The 16,795-nt window shown below is 51.5% G+C and overlaps 1 protein-coding gene across 7 annotated transcripts in view; it reads left to right on the top strand.

Annotated features, from left to right (window-relative positions):
* The first annotated feature begins 3,650 nt into the window (after positions 1-3,650).
* The window catches only part of TTBK1 (tau tubulin kinase 1), a 42,775-nt gene continuing 29,630 nt past the window's right edge, over positions 3,651-16,795 (top strand). For 5 of the 7 annotated variants that reach the window (XM_053602801.1, XM_053602800.1, XM_053602798.1 and 2 more), the window contains exons 1-10: positions 3,651-3,860; positions 6,551-6,712; positions 11,302-11,449; positions 11,818-11,891; positions 12,093-12,233; positions 13,050-13,154; positions 13,576-13,641; positions 14,298-14,390; positions 14,476-14,601; positions 15,933-16,087. In XM_053602801.1, coding sequence (XP_053458776.1) covers positions 6,605-6,712; positions 11,302-11,449; positions 11,818-11,891; positions 12,093-12,233; positions 13,050-13,154; positions 13,576-13,641; positions 14,298-14,390; positions 14,476-14,601; positions 15,933-16,087 — 1,016 coding nt within the window. In that variant the 5' untranslated portion in view covers positions 3,651-3,860; positions 6,551-6,604. The remainder of the gene's footprint in view (positions 3,861-6,550; positions 6,713-11,301; positions 11,450-11,817; positions 11,892-12,092; positions 12,234-13,049; positions 13,155-13,575; positions 13,642-14,297; positions 14,391-14,475; positions 14,602-15,932; positions 16,088-16,795) is intronic. The other 2 variants (XM_053602797.1, XM_053602799.1) reach the window with 2 other exon arrangements.

The raw sequence follows: 16,795 nt of genomic DNA, 5'->3' as shown, positions 1-16,795 counted from the left end.
CACAGTGCTGGGCTATTTTCAAAGACAGGGTCTTTCTTGCTCTTGTTCAGGGTGGTCTCGAACTCCTGAGCTCAGGCAATTCACCACTTTGACTTTGGCCTCCCAGAGTGCTAGGATTATAGGTATTAGCCACCATGCCTGGCCTTATTTATTTATCTTAAAACAGAATCTCACTCTTTTGCTCAGGCTAGAGTGGGTGGGATTGGCCCAGCTCACAATAACCTCAAACTCCTGGGTTCAAGCAATCCTCCTACCTTTTTCTCCCAAGTAGCTGGTACTACAGACACCTGCCATAATGCCCAGCTAATTTTTCTGTTTTTAGTAGAGATAGGGCCTCACTGTTGCTCAGGCTGGTCCTGAACTCCTGAGATCAAGGGATCCTCCTGCCTTGTCCTCCCAGAGTGCTAGGATTATGGGCATGAGCCACTGTGCCCAGCCCCTGAAATTATTTAGATAAAATTAATAGGCAAGTACATTAAAGCAGTCATTGCAACTATTCCATATGTTTAAGAAGTTAGAAGAAAAATTGATTAGCCCAGAATGGTGGCATATGCCTGTAATCTCAGCTACTCTGGAGGCTGAGGCAGGAAAATTACTTGGGCCCAGGTGTTTGAGGCTGCAGTGAGCTATGATCACACCACTGCAATCTAGCCTGGGCAACAGAGTGAGACACTGTCTCCAAAAACAAAACAAAACAATCCTGAATGTGGTAAGTAGACATGTGTCAGATTTTTTCAAGACCCAGATTCTAGAGCTGTGAACTATAAAGAAAAATGGATTGGATGAGATTAAAACCAGATTAGATGTTGTTAAAGAAAAAATTAATGAAGTTGAATACACAGCAATATAAACTATCCAAAATGCAACACAGCAAGAAGAAAGACTGAGAACAAAACAAACAAAGCATCAATAAGCTGTGGAACAACATCAAGTGGCCTAATATAAAGGGTAACTGGAGTCCCTGAAGGAAAGAGGAAGGCAGAAAAAAGGAGAAAATAATGGCTGAAAATTTTCCAAATTTGATGAAAACTATAAATGCACAGATACAAGAATCTCAACAAATCCAAACAAAAGAAAACATAAATAAGACTGTATTTAAAAAGGCACATCATGTGCGGCGCCTGTGGCTCAGTGAGTAGGGCGCTGGCCCCATATGCCAAGGGTGGCGGGTTCAAACCCAGCCCCGGCCAAACTGCAACAAAAAAATAGCTGGGCATTGTGGCGGGCGCCTGTAGTCCCAGCTGCTCGGGAGGCTGAGGCAAGAGAATCGCGGAAGCCCAAGAGTTAGAGGTTGCTGTGAGCTGTGTGATGTCATGGCACTCTACCTGAGGGCGGTACAGTGAGACTCTGTCTCTTCAAAAAAAGAAAAAAAAAAGGCACATCATAGTCAAATAACTTGAAACCAGTGATAAAGAGAAAATTGTAAAAGTAGCTAGAGTCAGCCTGGCATGCACCTGTAGTCCCAGCTCCTTGAGAGGCTGAAGCAGAAGGATTGCTTGAGACCAGGAGATTGAGGTTGCAGTGAGCTATGATGGTGCCACTCCACTCCATCCTGGGTGACAGAGCAAGACCCTGTCTCTAAAAAAAAGAAAAGAAAAAATTAAAAGGAGCTAGAGAAGTAAGAAACATATTACAAACAGAAGAACAAAGAAAAGATAATTGTAGATTTCTCATCAGAAGCAATGCAAGTTAGAAGACAGTAGAGCAACATGTTTAAAATACTGAAAATACTCCCCCCCAAAACTGTCTTCCTAGAACTCTAACCTAATACTCACATCAGACAGGGTCTCAGCTCTGCTCAAAATTCTTCAGTAGTTTCCTATTTAAAGGTCAGGAGGTCAAGTTCGCTAGGACACTGCTTATAAGACAGAGATGATCAGCAAAATAGTTTACTGGGAAGTGCTCTGGTGATCAGTATCTGTGGAGGGTGAAAAAGGCAGGATTGGGTCAAGGGGAAGTGGAGCTCTGGCACAATCTCAACAGAAGCCTCCGCTTACCCTATCCTTTTTGAGAATGAGATGTCCCTCCAGAGCTGTCCTGACTTGGGGGAAGAGGACCAGGCCTTTATATTCATCAGTTGGATGTGGGATGTCTCAGGAAGGGGGCGAGATCTTGGGTAAGGCAGCTCCCTTGACCAAGGGCAATTCCCAGAGGGACAGTCAGCTGAAAGCAGCCAGTCTTCAATATTTCACACCTGCGGGAATGAGTACCTAGATTCTGAAGCAGGGTATGGACGGCTCACCACAGTGTCCATTACACTTCTAAATAAACAAAGAGATAAAATCTAATCTTCTTACACTGCATACAAGGTCCATTCCCTGCCTCATTTCATACTGTCTTCTCTGTCTCTTTCACCCTTTGCCCTGGCCCTACTTCTCTAATGGCAAACTTCCACCAATCCTTCAAATTACAGTTGAATGTGCCTCTTGTGGGAAGCCTCCCTGACTACTCTTGTACACTCAATAACCCTTCCTCCCAGCGTGGTTGATTAGGACCATGGATTCTGGAGCCAGGGCTTGAATCCCAGATCTGCCACTTGCTAGCTGTGTAACTGAATGCAAATTACTTAACCTCTCTGTATCTTAGTTTTCTCATCTATAAAACAGGGGATAACAGTAGTCTCAGCTCCATAGTGTTATGGTACTTGTAGATTTCTCATCAGAAATTAAATGAGTTAACATGTACAAAGCTAGAATAGCATCTTGCAGAAGTAAATAGATGCTGCTATTATTATTGTTTTTCTTAATATCCATTTGTTAAAGGCATAAAGAATGGAAAGAAGGAAGAAACTGAGAGAGACAGAGTGCAGAGTTTGTTCAGGGAATGTTGAGTAATTCAGTCTGTAAGAAGGGGAGTAATCACCTTATGGGCCCATGTTGGGAAGAGTTGTTAATGTCACAATAAAGAGTATGAATCTTGGCAGTGCCTGTGGCTCAAAGGAGTAAGGCACTAGCCCCATATGCCAGAGGTGGCGGGTTCAAACCCAGCCCTGGCCAAAAACTGCAAAAAAAAAAAAAAAAAAAAAAGAGTATGAATCTTATTTGGTAAGCAGTAAGAAACAATGACAGATTGTTAACAGATGGGAGAAAGGGCCAAAGAAAGAGAGAGACAGTTTGTGCCAGGAGATAAGGCATATATCTTACCCTCCTTCTTACAGGATGCAAGAAATGCAGGTGAGGGGTGGTGGATGCAAGTGAGGGGTGGTGTTAGAAGAGGTGGTTGATGGGGACCAAGGAGGGGATGAGGGGAAACGGGTTTAGAGGAAGGTAATGTGAACATATAGAAAATATAGAGGGGAAGTCAGGTCAGGCTGATGGGTCGGGCGAGGAATGATAGGGATATGCTGGGAACAGGGAAGATAAAGTGTGATGGAGACAGGTGAGGTTTATGGGGACAGGTAAGAAGTATTGGAGCTCTTGCTGGGCTATGGAGTCAAGTGAACTGCAGAGACCAGTGAGAACCGAGAGCTGGAGGGGGCCTATCAGAGAGAGTCCAAGGACTACGGAGGGTAGAGAGGGGCAGGGTAGACGTGATGTCAGAGAAAGGCCGGTGATGTAAGAGCCGGGGCGGTGGGCGGTGATGTCAGGGCTGGTGCTGATGCTGGCGGCGCAGTGCATTGTGGGCAGCTCCCCGCTCCGCTGCCGCTGCCGCCGCCGTCGCCCGAGAAGGTTCGGGGCCGGGCCGGGCCGGGCCGGGATGGTCCCGGTCGGGAGGCCGCCGCCGCCGCCGCCGCCACCGGAGGGAGCGGGCCGCCCAGCGCCGCACTGAGCCGCCCCCGCCCCGCCCCGGCCCCGGGGGATGCGCCGCCTGGAGCCGCTGCCTCCGCCGCCGCAGCCGCAGCCGCAGCGGGCACAGAGCAGGTGAGGCGGGGCGGGGCCGGGCGGCGGGCGGGCCGGGGTCTGCAGGGGGCTCCTTCCGCGGGCTCAGCGGGCCTCCCCCCGGGCTCGCCTCCCAGCGCAGCCTTCTCGGGCTCCCCCGCCCCGCCGCCACCGTCGCCGCCTGCCTGAGCTGGGACGCTGGCCTACACGGCCTGGGCCGCAGCCGAGGCCTGGAACCGCTCCCTGCCCCCAGCACACAAACCCACCCTCTCCAGCCTGTCCTCCAGGGAGTTTGCTACTCCCTACTCGCCTGGGCCCCTGGCCCTATGGCTTCACCCCTGACTCTCCTGTCACCCCTGACAAGTCTTTCATCAGTCTCCATAACCTCTCCCTGTCCTCAGACCTTCCTTCCTTCCACAGCCTCCTTACCCACTTGCTCACTCCCTCAACTGTGCCCAGAGACCTCTCTCTTGGTCCTGTCCCTTCCTCGCCTGTCATTATCATCTCTGGCCTATCTCTATCTTCTCTCATCCTGTCACCTCACCTCCCCTCTGTCCCCTTCCACACCTCTCTCACCTGTTTCTATTACCCCTCACTGGTCTCCTTCACCTCACCTTACCTGGCTCCCAGATTCACACACACACACACCCGACGCATTACGCATCAACACTTACATTCACATACCATGATGAGCTCCCAACCATTTAGAGATATGCCTCTCCCCCTCACACACACTCACACAAGCATCATTGGTGCTATACACTCTCATACGTGCACTCTGTGGCAGATATGCATATAAACTCCCTCCACAAGCCCTCTCCCTCACTACACACCCCTGCCTCCACACACACACAGGGGACTAAAGGAGGCAGTAATGGGGCAGCCAACTTTCTTGTGTTTGTGTCTGAGCTGAATGTACTTTTCTGAGGCAGACAGTGAGAATAGGGAGAGGCAGGTAAATCTCACATTTATATTCCTGCCTCCACTCTCACTTCTCCCACTTCACCTAATTCTTTTCATTTTGCCCCTCTATAAAATGAGAGCAGGACACAAATTTTCTCATCAACCTCATGAAAATTCTAATGGTGACAGAATCCACCATCACAGAACCGGGCGTCCCACCAGACTTCACCTAGTTGGACTTCCTAAGCCCCCTCCCCACCAGTTCAATTGCTTCTTCAGTCTTGTCCTCAACCTGTCTCCTCCACCTTTATACTAGAACCCTCGTCCCTACTTCCCTCTTCATCCTGCCATTGCCCTCACTGCCCTCCATATTCCTGATGCTCCATATCCCACTTTGGCAGAAGGAGGGAAGAGTCCAGATACTCTGAAGTTGTGTAGATAAAACAGTGTAGCTGAGTCATTTGAAGAAAAAAAGAGTGACAGTGTCCCTCCTCATGAAGATCCTTTCTCCACATGTCCCCCAAGGCACATCATAACCTGTTGAAGGTTGTTTCCACACCTTCACCTTGATCCTGTTCCCTGCAGGGTGTCTAGACACAGGAGGCCTGTGAGATCATCCCATTCCAAGGAAAGACAGGTTTATGTAGTTTTCACCCCATCTGTAGATACTGTTAGTCACTTTCCTGCTGTTCCACCTCTCCTCATCCCCAATCCTCAGCCTAAGTAACTTCCCTCTTTCTCTTCTGCTTGTGACTCTTTAGAGTCATTGTGACTGCACAGCAGTATACATGTAAAAAGTGTAGGGCGAAAGAGGAGAGGAAAAGATCCTGGTTCCAAATCCTGCCCTGGGTTGGCAGAGATCTCAGAAAGTCATCTCCTCTGGCCCTGTGCCTACATACACAAACATCACATGCAGAGAGACACAACCACACTCAGACACATCAATAAACACAGAACACACATGGACTCATTGCAGACACACAGACACAGAAAGATACACAAAGACACACACACAACGGGATACATGCCCAGATACATAGGTATGCACACATACATACATTTACATTTCCCTGTGTAACATGCGCCTGGCTTTCCCAGCCCTGATATCCAACTTTTACCCACCCTAATGCTACAAGAGGTGTAGTCTTTCTTGTTGACTCCTGAGCAGACACAGAAAGTTGTGGTTGGAGGCTCTTTCACCCTATTCCCAGTCAGACCTGCTACCTTCCCTTCTGGTAGGCTGCTCCCATTTTCCTCTACTCAACAGGGACAGCCTGCTGCCTCTGTCCTTCCAAAGTGGCCAAAGGACTGAGGTCCCTCTGACATCCATGTCTTAAGTCCATGGCCTGTGATCACCCCATCCTCACACCATCACTTACATCCTCACTTCCTAAAGCCCATGTCAGGTGCTTCAGCTCACCACTAAGAATGTTGTATGCCTCTCAGAAGCTGCACCCTGCTCACTCAGCACCATCCTCAAGAGGTTGTAGTGTCTCCATTCATTTTCTTGATTATCATATCTCCCAGGGTTGATAAGCGGGTCACTCTGGCATGGGTCACCCCTTGGTCAGCAGGTCTTCCCTTTTTGCCTAGCCTCTGCCTGATACACAGCTCTATGGGTATTTTGTAGCACAGAGAAGGTTTATGTGTGGGCGCTGGGGACCACAGACTGAGTCATCCAGACTGGTCCTTCTTGGCCCAGGTCTCCCTCCTGGTGGGCCTAGGAAGAATGTCTGCCAGGAAGAGTTCAACTTCCCTCCTCCATACTAGCAAGGTGGTCCTGGGTCCGAAGTCTGCCCCCAACTCACAGAACATCCCCACTCCCCCAGGTAGATGGCCCCCCCAGGGCAGGCCCTGCGGACACCCCTCCCTCCGGCTGGCGGATGCAGTGCCTAGCGGCCGCCCTTAAGGACGAAACCAACATGAGTGGGGGAGGGGAGCAGGCCGACATCCTGCCGGCCAACTACGTGGTCAAGGATCGCTGGAAGGTGGTGAGTGAGTGATTGGGGGGGGTGGGGGGAGAAGAGGGAATGGGGAAGGAGAAGAGGACCTGCAGAGTTGTTAAAACAGGTGCCCTCAGCTTCCCTACCCTGAGAGGGAGGTGCCTCTGAGCTCATGTGCATAGTACTCGCAGGTCATTTTTTTTTTGCCTACATGTGTGGACAATCGCTTTCTCCCAGTGCCCTCTCTCCAACCCTGCCTTGTCTCATCCCTTTTCCCGCTAGGTCACGTTGGTCCGGCCAGCCTGGAACAACTCCTGGTTGGATGTCTGGGCAGGAGCTGCAGAGCCTGGAATAGGGAGGAGGGAGGGGGTGAGGGAAGGGGCTCTTTCACCGCCGGACCTTGGAGAAGGGCAGTGAATGAGCATGTGTCCCTCCCCCCGCTTTCGCATAGGACGAAAAAGCTTGGGTTCGGGGAAAGAGGCCCTGCAGGCTGCTCCCACCGCATCCGCACTCCATCTTCTCCATCCACCCTCCTCCCCTCGCCGGTTCCTGCGGCAGGTGCAAAACGCCGAGACTCCATCTCCCAGCGTGCCTTGCTGCTCCAGCCCGGACTTCAGGCTGCTCGGCCTGCTGGGAGTTGTAGTCCGACCCTCCTTGGGGATTTGGGCCTTGATGGGAGGGGGGCACACGAGGGTGGGGAGAATGGCAGTGTCTGGGGAACTCCACCTACTGTAGATTAGCCCTAGTCCCACCTCCTTTTTTTCTGTCACGTAAGAGCTCTCTGATGTCTTATTATTATGGGGGCAGGATGATGTGGGGCAGATTGTGGGGCTGTAGTGTGGGTGGAACCAGTGTGTGGGCTTGTGGATCTATCTGCACCGGAGTGGTGAGCCAAAAGGAAAGGAGGGAAACCGTCAGAGGTCAGGTTCACTCTGAGTCCGTGTGTGTGTGTGTGTGTGTGTGTGTGTGTGTGTGTGTGTGTGTGTGTGTGTGCATGAAGCCTGTGTGCTTTAGTGGAGGAGAGGCTCAGCTTACCAGGGGTGCCAGGTTGGGGAGGAAGGTGGGACCCGAGTGGGGGAGAGTCTCCGTGGTAACAGCCGCCCAGGCCGAGCAGGTCCCTTAGAGGCCCAGGGAGAGAGGCAAAGGTGGGACTTTTGGGGAGGAGAAGAAGGGCCCAGAGTGGGTGGAGAAGAGGAGATTCTTAGGGGCCTGAGAGGTGAGAAAAGGAGGGCTTTATGTTCCAGAGAGGGACTTCCAGAGAGGGAGAGGACTGGTGCAGAAATTGGAGGAGGAGGAGCCAGGGCAGTAATGAAAGGAATGAGGGTCTGGCAAAATAAGGAGTGTTCAAGGGTCCTCTGGCACAGAGCTTAGTTCTGGCAGATTGGAGACTGAATGACATTTGTACTGAAGAGGTGAGAAAGAGTGTTTGTGTTCACACACATATTGAGAGTGTAGCCTAGACCTTTCTTGTGCTTTCTGAGAGAGGGAGCTGGAGATGAATGAAGAGAGAAATGGAGTGAGGAAGTTGGGGGAGGGTGAGTATGCAGTCTTTGCCACCATATGCTGACCTCTCCTTACTCCCACCTCCTACCCCTGCCCCTGGAGAACTAGAGAGGGTGGAGTGCCAGAAGCCATCCATGAGCTTATTCCCAGTGAGGGATGGAACCAAGACAAACTGCCTAGAGATGGGCTGTGGCCAGGAGAAAGTGGGGGGCAGGGTGCTAGGTGGGGTATTTAAAAATAATAACATTTTATTCTTTTTGAGGAGCGCTTCTCAGAATCAGAATAGCAAACAACAATAAAAACTTATCATTTGTTTTGAGCATTTACTGTTGCCAGGCACTGTGCAAAATGATTTGCATGCATTATCTCAGCAACCTGTGGAGTGGAAACTGTTATTACCCCCATTTCACAGGTGTGGAAACCGAGGCACAGAGATTAGCTAATTTGCCAAGTTTCTATGAGCAGTAGGTGGGACCAGGTCTATCTGACAAGAATCAACCCATCCAAGGATCAGGACCATAGAGCAGAAGGAATCTTTGTTTGGGCTAAATCTAGCCCAACTTTCTTCATTTTACAGAGGAGGAAGAGTGGACTCCCAGAGAGTTGAGAAACTCAACCCAGGTTACCCAGAGCTGGGCCAAGAAACCGGGTCTCCTTCCTTCCAAGGACTAGTTCTAGTCCTATTGTGTCATATTTCTCCTCTAGCTTAGAGAGTTCCTTTGGCAGGGTTGGAAACAACTTAGGCAGGGAGGAATAGGGTTTGGCAAAGGGAGTTTGAGAGGATATTTGTGGGCGGGGCTGTAGGTAGGGCCACGTTTTGACTTCACAGGCCCCTTCCTCCAGAAATAGGTACTAAAAATTGTACTTTATGACTCTATTGGTAAAATTAATATTATATGTTAGATTTTTCTCTTTGACCCAGAAGCCCATTTTTTCCCTTCTGATTTTAGCAGAAATTAAAACATTTTCATTGACTCCTAAAAGTATCAGAAGCCTGGTCACTGTGCCTAATACATACGTCACACCTAGTTGTAAGTCACAGGGAGGAGGGGGTATTAGTTAAGGGGTGGCTGCAGACACAGCTCCCCTGCCTTAGGAAGGTTCTGTAATGGGTAGGGGGTGGGTAAGTAAGGAGGGGACTACAGAAAGCTCTCTTTGGAAATAAAGACAATACCCTTGGGCACCCTGGTGTCCTGGTATCATCAATGTCTTGACTGCTCCTAGCCTTCCTTGCTTTTCTCTAGCAAGGATGTTGGAGCTTGGCTTGAATCTCAGCACTCACACTTTTAATACCAGCAGAGTCCACAGTTCCTGTAAAATTGTAGATTTTACATCAGGGTGGTTTCTGCATCAGATTGCCTGGGTTTGAATGAAACCTGGCTTTGCTATTTACTAGCAGGGAGACATGAGGCAAGGTGCTGCACTTCCTGTGCCTCAGTTTTCCCTCTGTGCAGAGTGAGGAGTCATATGACCTTCCTCATCTTTGTTGCCAGGAACCTTTGGGGATTAACTGAGATGACATCTGTGAACCCAAGACGCAGTCATTGTTCACTCCCCCTTGCCCTTCCCTCTATACTCACACAAGCAAACCGTAAATCTGCATCTCCCCTGACTTCAAACTTCCCCAGAGGAAGATGTGCTGTTGTTTCCTTTTAGCCTCAGTCTGTCCCTTCTTGCTTCTGAAATTCTTCCAGAGTCTGACTTTAACTTTCATCTGGAATAGAAAAGTACTGTTTCTCACTGTTCTTCCTCCTTCTTCTTTCCCTATGTCCTTCCTGGGCACCAAAACCTTGAAGTTTCCCCCAGCCTTCCACTTCTCTTTTAAATCTTGCCTTCGTCTTCCTCTCTCTTCCTGAGTGATTTCAATAGTAACATGCTGGGAAATCCCAATCCTCCGGCTCTGCCCTATCCTCTTCCTCCTTCCATTCCCAGGTGTCAACCACCATTAAACCATCACTGGGCATTCAAGTGCTGAACAGATGCTAAGGGACAGGCTCAGAGATGCAGGAGGCTTAGAGTTGGGCGTTTACAGGCTGATCAGAGCTCAGCTACAGCTGGTGAGATACAAGCCAACAGTGAGGGCTCCGAGGCTGCTCAGAGGTCAGACCACCATGAGGGTGGGCTCCCTGAGGGGTTGAAATCGAGCTGTACATCTGAGACCAAATGAGTCCTCACTTGGAACTCAGCATCTTCTTCCTGCTCCTCCGTCACTGCCAGTAGCACCCTCACCCTCCAAGACCCCTCGATCTCTTGAGTTCTGAATGATTTTTAATCCCTTCCTAGAACTCAGCTTTGCTCACCTCCCCTGCCAGGGACTCCATCACAGTCCCCCTTTCTGCCCTTCTCGCTGCTTGCTCTGGGAGCTGGAAGAAGAGGCCTGAGGGGGGTCAGATTGGTTCTGCAATCTTCTCTAAAGCACTGTTCCCACCATGCTCCAAGTGCCTACCGCCTGGAGAGGAGGCTCACCATGGTTTGGGCATCTGACCAGGCATGCAGAGAGGGATGTGAGCTTCAGCAGTGAATGTGGGCCATGAACTCATGGCCCTTTGCTGAGTCTCCTCCCTGAAATACTCTCTCCCTCTTTTTGGAAGGCATCTTTTAGGAGACTGCCAACCCTAAGAAGTGCTGGCTTCTCTGGGGCTTGATCCACCCTGAGGCTGGGAGGTCCTGGAATTGGTTTCCCTCCTAGTCGAGTGGGGGCGGAAGAGTTAGGGGGCATTGCTCAGTCCAGGCAGGGAATGGGGGAAGATTATATTTGTTGAACTTCCAGAGAAGAAAAGAACCAAGATAGCCTATTATCTCTCCGGAATCCTACATAGACTTGTCTCCATGTCTGTAGAGTCATAGTCTCTTACTTTTTCCTACTCCCCATTCTGACATTTGGCCCTACGTGTGTGTGTGTGTGTATGTGTGTGTGTGTGTGTATGGATGGTTGTATACCCATGGGCTGAGCTGTCTGCCTCCAGGCACTAGGAGATGAGGTCAGGACACTGTGGAGTGGGGCAAGGAGACATGGGCTCCTTCCCTTCAAGGATACCCTTGCCCCCAGTGAAAGGTGCAAACCCAGCAGGGGGTGGGGTGAAGAACTGTTCAGGCTGATCTCTGAGCATCACCTGTCCCCCCCATCTCCATAGCTGAAAAAGATCGGAGGTGGAGGCTTTGGTGAGATCTATGAGGCCATGGACCTGCTGACCAGGGAGAACGTGGCCCTCAAGGTGGAGTCAGCCCAGCAGCCCAAGCAGGTCCTTAAGATGGAGGTGGCTGTGCTGAAAAAGCTGCAAGGTATGGGCCTAGGGCACAGGGATGGGAGGGAAAAGATGATGGAGCCAGGGGCTACGAGAGGTGATGGGAGTAGGAGAGGGGCATGATATAGGATGGTGGAGATAAAAGCTGATGGAGCCAGAGTCTAAGAGAGTGTTGGGGGCAAGAGACTGGTTCATTACAGCAGAGGTGAGATGAGTTCCTGGCATAAGGGAGGTAATGGAGCCAGAATCTAGGAGAGATGAGTCTAAGAGCAGGAAATTGATGGCAGAGGCACTCATGGGGCCAGCTCTAGGAACCAGGAATCAAGTGTGCACCAGGAGCCTCCTTTAGGGTAGGAAATGAGGAAGAAAGAGTAAGAGCTGGACGCTCGTGTCTGTGCCCTGCAGGGAAGGACCATGTGTGCAGGTTCATTGGCTGTGGCAGGAACGAGAAGTTTAACTATGTAGTGATGCAGCTCCAGGTGAGCCCCACCACAGCCCTCCCTCCCCTCACCAAGAGCTTGGGCTGCAACTCCAAGATGGGAACTGGGGGAGGAAGACTATGGCCCAGGAAGTGGGGATGGGTACAACCATTTGGGGATGAGGCTGATCAGAGTGTCACAGTGGTGGTGGATGGGAGGGCAGCTGAGACAGGTCTGGCCGCACCATAACTTCCACCCCAGGGCCGCAACCTGGCAGACCTGCGCCGCAGCCAGCCAAGAGGCACCTTCACGCTGAGCACCACGTTGAGGCTGGGCAAGCAGATCCTGGAGTCCATTGAGGCCATACACTCTGTGGGCTTCCTACACCGCGACATCAAGCCGGTGAGCGCTGCCCCTCCCTGCCCCACTCCTCTGTCCCTTCCTCCAGAGCATATCCCCTCCCCTCTGTCTCCCTGGGTCCCAGTCCTTCTCCACAACAGCACTGGGTTGGGAGGAGACAGTCTCTTGTGTTCTCCATTTGAGCCTCATCTCCCCACTCCCCTGCTTCTCAGGAGGAAGCACCCCTGCCTGCCCCTTGGCCAAGCCATGCCCTCTCCTCTGTTCTTCTCTTCTCTTCCTCATCCCTCACTCCTAAAGAGTCCTTGAACCTAGTAAAGTGAAGGGGCTGGAGAAGCATGGAGGGATGGAGGGAAGGGGACTAGGGCTGGGGCTTACTAAGGAATTCTAAGTAGTTGACTTTGTGGCATCTTGGATCTTGGTGCTAAAAACACACCTCCCATTTAAAGGGATGAATACTAAGGCCCAGAAAGGTTAGTTGAATGGTCCAAGGTCACAGAGCAAGAGCAATGCAGGCCTGCTGCCCTAGATCAGGACGATTACACCCAAACCTCACTACCCTGCTGGGAGTCCCAAGGATTTAGACCTGGACAAACCTCGATTCAAACCCTGGCTGAGTCATCACTTGCTGTGTGGTCTCAGAGAAGCTCCCTAAGCTCTTTGACCTTCAGTTTCCTCATCTTGAAAACAAGTGTAATCACACCTGCTCCTCAGATGAGATACTGTGACCTGCACACATGTGATTGTTGATGGTCTCTTTATGTGTGTGAGTGTGTGTGGGTCTGAGGGTCCTTTACCAGCTGCAGATGTGGGCCAGGTAGGGATGGACCCCCAGGGCTCACAGCTTCTGTCTCCTCCTAGTCAAACTTTGCCATGGGCCGGCTGCCCTCCACCTACAGAAAGTGCTACATGCTAGACTTCGGGCTGGCCCGGCAGTACACCAACACTACTGGGGATGTTCGGCCTGTGAGTACCACACACAGAGACCTAGGCTTCCTTGCCTTGTCCCCTCTCCCTCTTTCTTATTTGGGGACCCTTTACCAGCTTTTCCCACAGCTGGCTCAGCTGGCCTGGCCTTGTGCTCAGTATCAGTGCCACCTGACTCTGGGGTCCACAGTCAGCCTGTTCCCTCTCTCCCTCAGCCTGGGCTCTTGAGGGATGTCACTTACACACTTTGTGATCTCTGTTCCCTCTGGGCATTGAGCACTATCAGGAGGCAGGTTAGGACTGCGGGGTGGGGGTCAGAGAGCAGATCCTAGGGTGGTATACCAGGCTCACAGGACAGCTGGTCAGGTTAGGGCAGACAGAGTTGAGCCTGGTAGTAGGGTTGAGATGTGGCCAAGGTCGGGAGTAGTGGATGAGGTTCTTGGTGGTCTCTCCTCTGCAGCCTCGGAATGTGGCCGGGTTTCGAGGGACAGTTCGCTATGCCTCAGTCAATGCCCACAAGAACCGGGTGAGTGGCAAAGCCTAAACTGTGGGGTGTGGGGGCAGAACAGACAAAGTCAGAGGTAAGCTGATGTCAAGGGGGGAGAGAAGAATGAGACTCTAGGTTAGAAGAAGGCCCCACTATAAGCCTCCTTGGATTCACCATGTTCCTTTTGGGAGGCCCTCGTCTCTATGTTCCCACTACAAATTGCCGTGAACTGAGAAAGCATAGACAAAAGTTTTTTTTTTTTTTCTTTGTAGAGACAGAGTCTCACTGTACTGCCCTCAGTAGAGTGCCGTGGCATCACACGGCTCACAGCAACCTCTAACTCTTGGGCTTACGCGATTCTCTTGCCTCAGCCTCCCAAGCAGCTGGGACTACAGGCGCGCGCCACAACGCCCGGCTATTTTTCTGTTGCAGTTTGGTGGGGGCTGGGTCCGAACCTGCCACCCTCGGCATATGGGGCCGGCGCCCTACTCACTGAGTCACAGGCGCCGCCAGCATAGACAAAAGTTTTGACTGTGGGATTCTAAGTGTGTTGGAGGGTTGGGTATGAACTTTGGCCTTGGGGAGACTTTAGCTCTGTCCATAGGGGCCTGGGTGTCAGACCTCCCCGACAGGTGGCCCTCAGAAAAAGAGGGAAGGACCTAAGAGCTGCAGGTGACTCACTCCCCCCTCCCCAGGAAATGGGCCGCCACGATGACCTGTGGTCCCTCTTCTACATGCTGGTGGAGTTTGCAGTGGGTCAACTGCCCTGGAGAAAGATCAAGGACAAGGTAAGCCCCATGCAGCTGGATCTGAGGGGGCAGAGGCGGTGTGGGGGCAGCTGGAACTCCATCTCCCCTGCCCTCTTGCTTCCAGGAGCAGGTAGGGATGATCAAGGAGAAGTATGAGCACCGGATGCTGCTGAAGCACATGCCCTCGGAGTTCCACCTCTTCCTGGACCACATCGCCAGCCTCGACTACTTCACCAAGCCTGATTACCAGGTGGGAGTCTGCCACTCTGTTCCCACCTCCCTGGATGCCCCTCCCCCCCACTGTGGGTGACCGTCCTCCTGCAGCACCCACACCTGCTGAGGAGCTGAGCCCCAAGCATCTCCCTGGGTCTCCCAACTGCACCAGACTGACGTGTGCTCTTACAGACCGTAGTCACAGCTAAGAATTATCAAGAGCCTACCCTGTTCTCAGTGCTTCTCATGCATTAACTCATTTACGTTTCAAATAAGCTTTTGAGGGCAGTGCCTGTGGTTCAAAGGAGTAGGACACCGGCCCCAAATACTGGAGGTGGCGGGTTCAAACCCGGCCCTGGCCAAAAACTGCAAAAAAGGCTTTGATGTTAATAGGTGCTCCTGATACGTAGTATTTATTCCAGCACTTAATAGGTGAAGACAAATGCTTTCAAATTCTTTGCACCAAAACTGCAGGAGGCCAAATGGGGCAATTGTTCCCATTTTACAGATAAGGCCTGATTTCATGGTTAGAAGCAGGGGTCAGGTATGTCTGGCTCTAAGTCAAGGCTCTTTCTAAGCCCTGATTCCCACACCTATGGGACACACTGACCCTGATTCGAGAATAAGAGAAATCTCAGTGATATTCTGCCGGGGATCCAAATGTGCCAGGCACAATGCTGCACAGTGTGGGGGGCTCAGATAGTGTCAGGCACATAGTCGCCATTGAATCAAGCTGTCAGCAGAGAGAACCTGCCCTGTGTTATGGAGAGAGCCAAGCCAGAGTGGAATGGTCTGGGGACCCTAGAGTGTCTACAGCTGCCTGCCATCTCCTGAACCTAGAGCTTCAGTTGCTGGTGGAAGTGTCCCCAAACCCCAGACTACACAGCGGCGAGCACCCCCATGTTGGGCCCTGGATGCTAGGGATGTGAAGTAGGCAAGTGAGCAGCTCAAACCAACACTGTGGCCAGTGATGAGTAAACAGAAGGGAAGCTGTATGGGTGGGGAGACTGCAGAGGAAGCAGTCTGTGCAGAGGCAGGGCCCACGTGGAGGGGTGGGAAACTCCTAGTGGTTCAGGGGTGCTGATGTGTGGAAGTGTCAGAGGAGGCTGGAGATGGCAATCAGGGGACCGATCTCAGAGGGTTTGTGTCCTGCCAGTGGGGCTTAATCCAAGATGATAATTTGCATGCTGATTTGCATATCATGTGCATGTTTTCACTTAAAATCAATGTGCCCTTCTCCTTCCAATGCCCCCTCCCCCAGGCCCATTTCTGTCCCAGGAGGCCCTCTCTTCCCCCTGCAATCGCCCTTCCTCCTGGCTAGCCCCGGGGTCACCTCTCTGTCCTCCGGCCACCCCCCATCCCCTGCAGTTGATCATGTCGGTGTTTGAGAACAGCATGAAGGAGCGGGGCATTGCTGAGAATGAGGCCTTTGACTGGGAGAAGGCAGGCACGGATGCCCTCCTGTCCACAAGCACCTCCACCCCACCCCAGCAGAACACCCGGCAGACAGCAGCCATGTTCGGGTGAGTCTGAAGGGGTGAGGGTAGGGTGAGGCAGAAAGCCAGAAGCCAACCCTCTCCTCCTTCTCTCCCTACTGGACACACTTGGCTGTCTCTCCAATTCTTGGTGCTCAGTAGGGGAGTTCTGGAACTTTGGGAAATTCTGCTCTATCTCTGCCCTCAATCTGAGCATAGAGTGGGAGTCCTTCTCATTTGGAGTTTTTGAACTTGGTGGGTTCCCTACCTGAAATTATCTGAGACCCACAGTTTCTCTCCTTTTTGTCATTCACATTAATCTAATGAACATGCTATACACCTAGACACCATGGGGGCTCAGAGACAAAAGTCATAGTCCCTGCCCTCAATGTACTGTCAACCAAGTCTAGGAAATCAATTTTAGGACCATGTGACAGGCACAAAGAGTTGGCCCAGGGAAGGGCTGGAGTGAGAAAGGGCTCTCCACCCAGTCCCAGAAATAAGCCAAGGAGAGCAGTGGGCAGGGATTCCAGGGGACACACTCAGGAGGGAGGCTTAACAGGACTTGGCAGCCCCTTATGGTGCCCAGCTCTATACAGACATTTCTCAGGGAACTCCAAAATGATTCTTTTTCCTAGACTTATCCCTGGGTCTGAAGGAAGCCAGGCAGTGAATGGCAATGGAAGGTGGGGCCTTGAATAACAGCAGGGTCTCCTAAGTAAATAGAGATGGGTGCCAACTTGAGGGTGGTCTGGT

This window comes from Nycticebus coucang, chromosome 9 (genome assembly GCF_027406575.1).
Source record: "Nycticebus coucang isolate mNycCou1 chromosome 9, mNycCou1.pri, whole genome shotgun sequence".
Lineage (NCBI taxonomy): Eukaryota > Metazoa > Chordata > Mammalia > Primates > Lorisidae > Nycticebus > Nycticebus coucang.
Note: the sequence above shows the minus strand (reverse complement) of the source record. Positions and strands in the feature narration are given on the sequence as shown.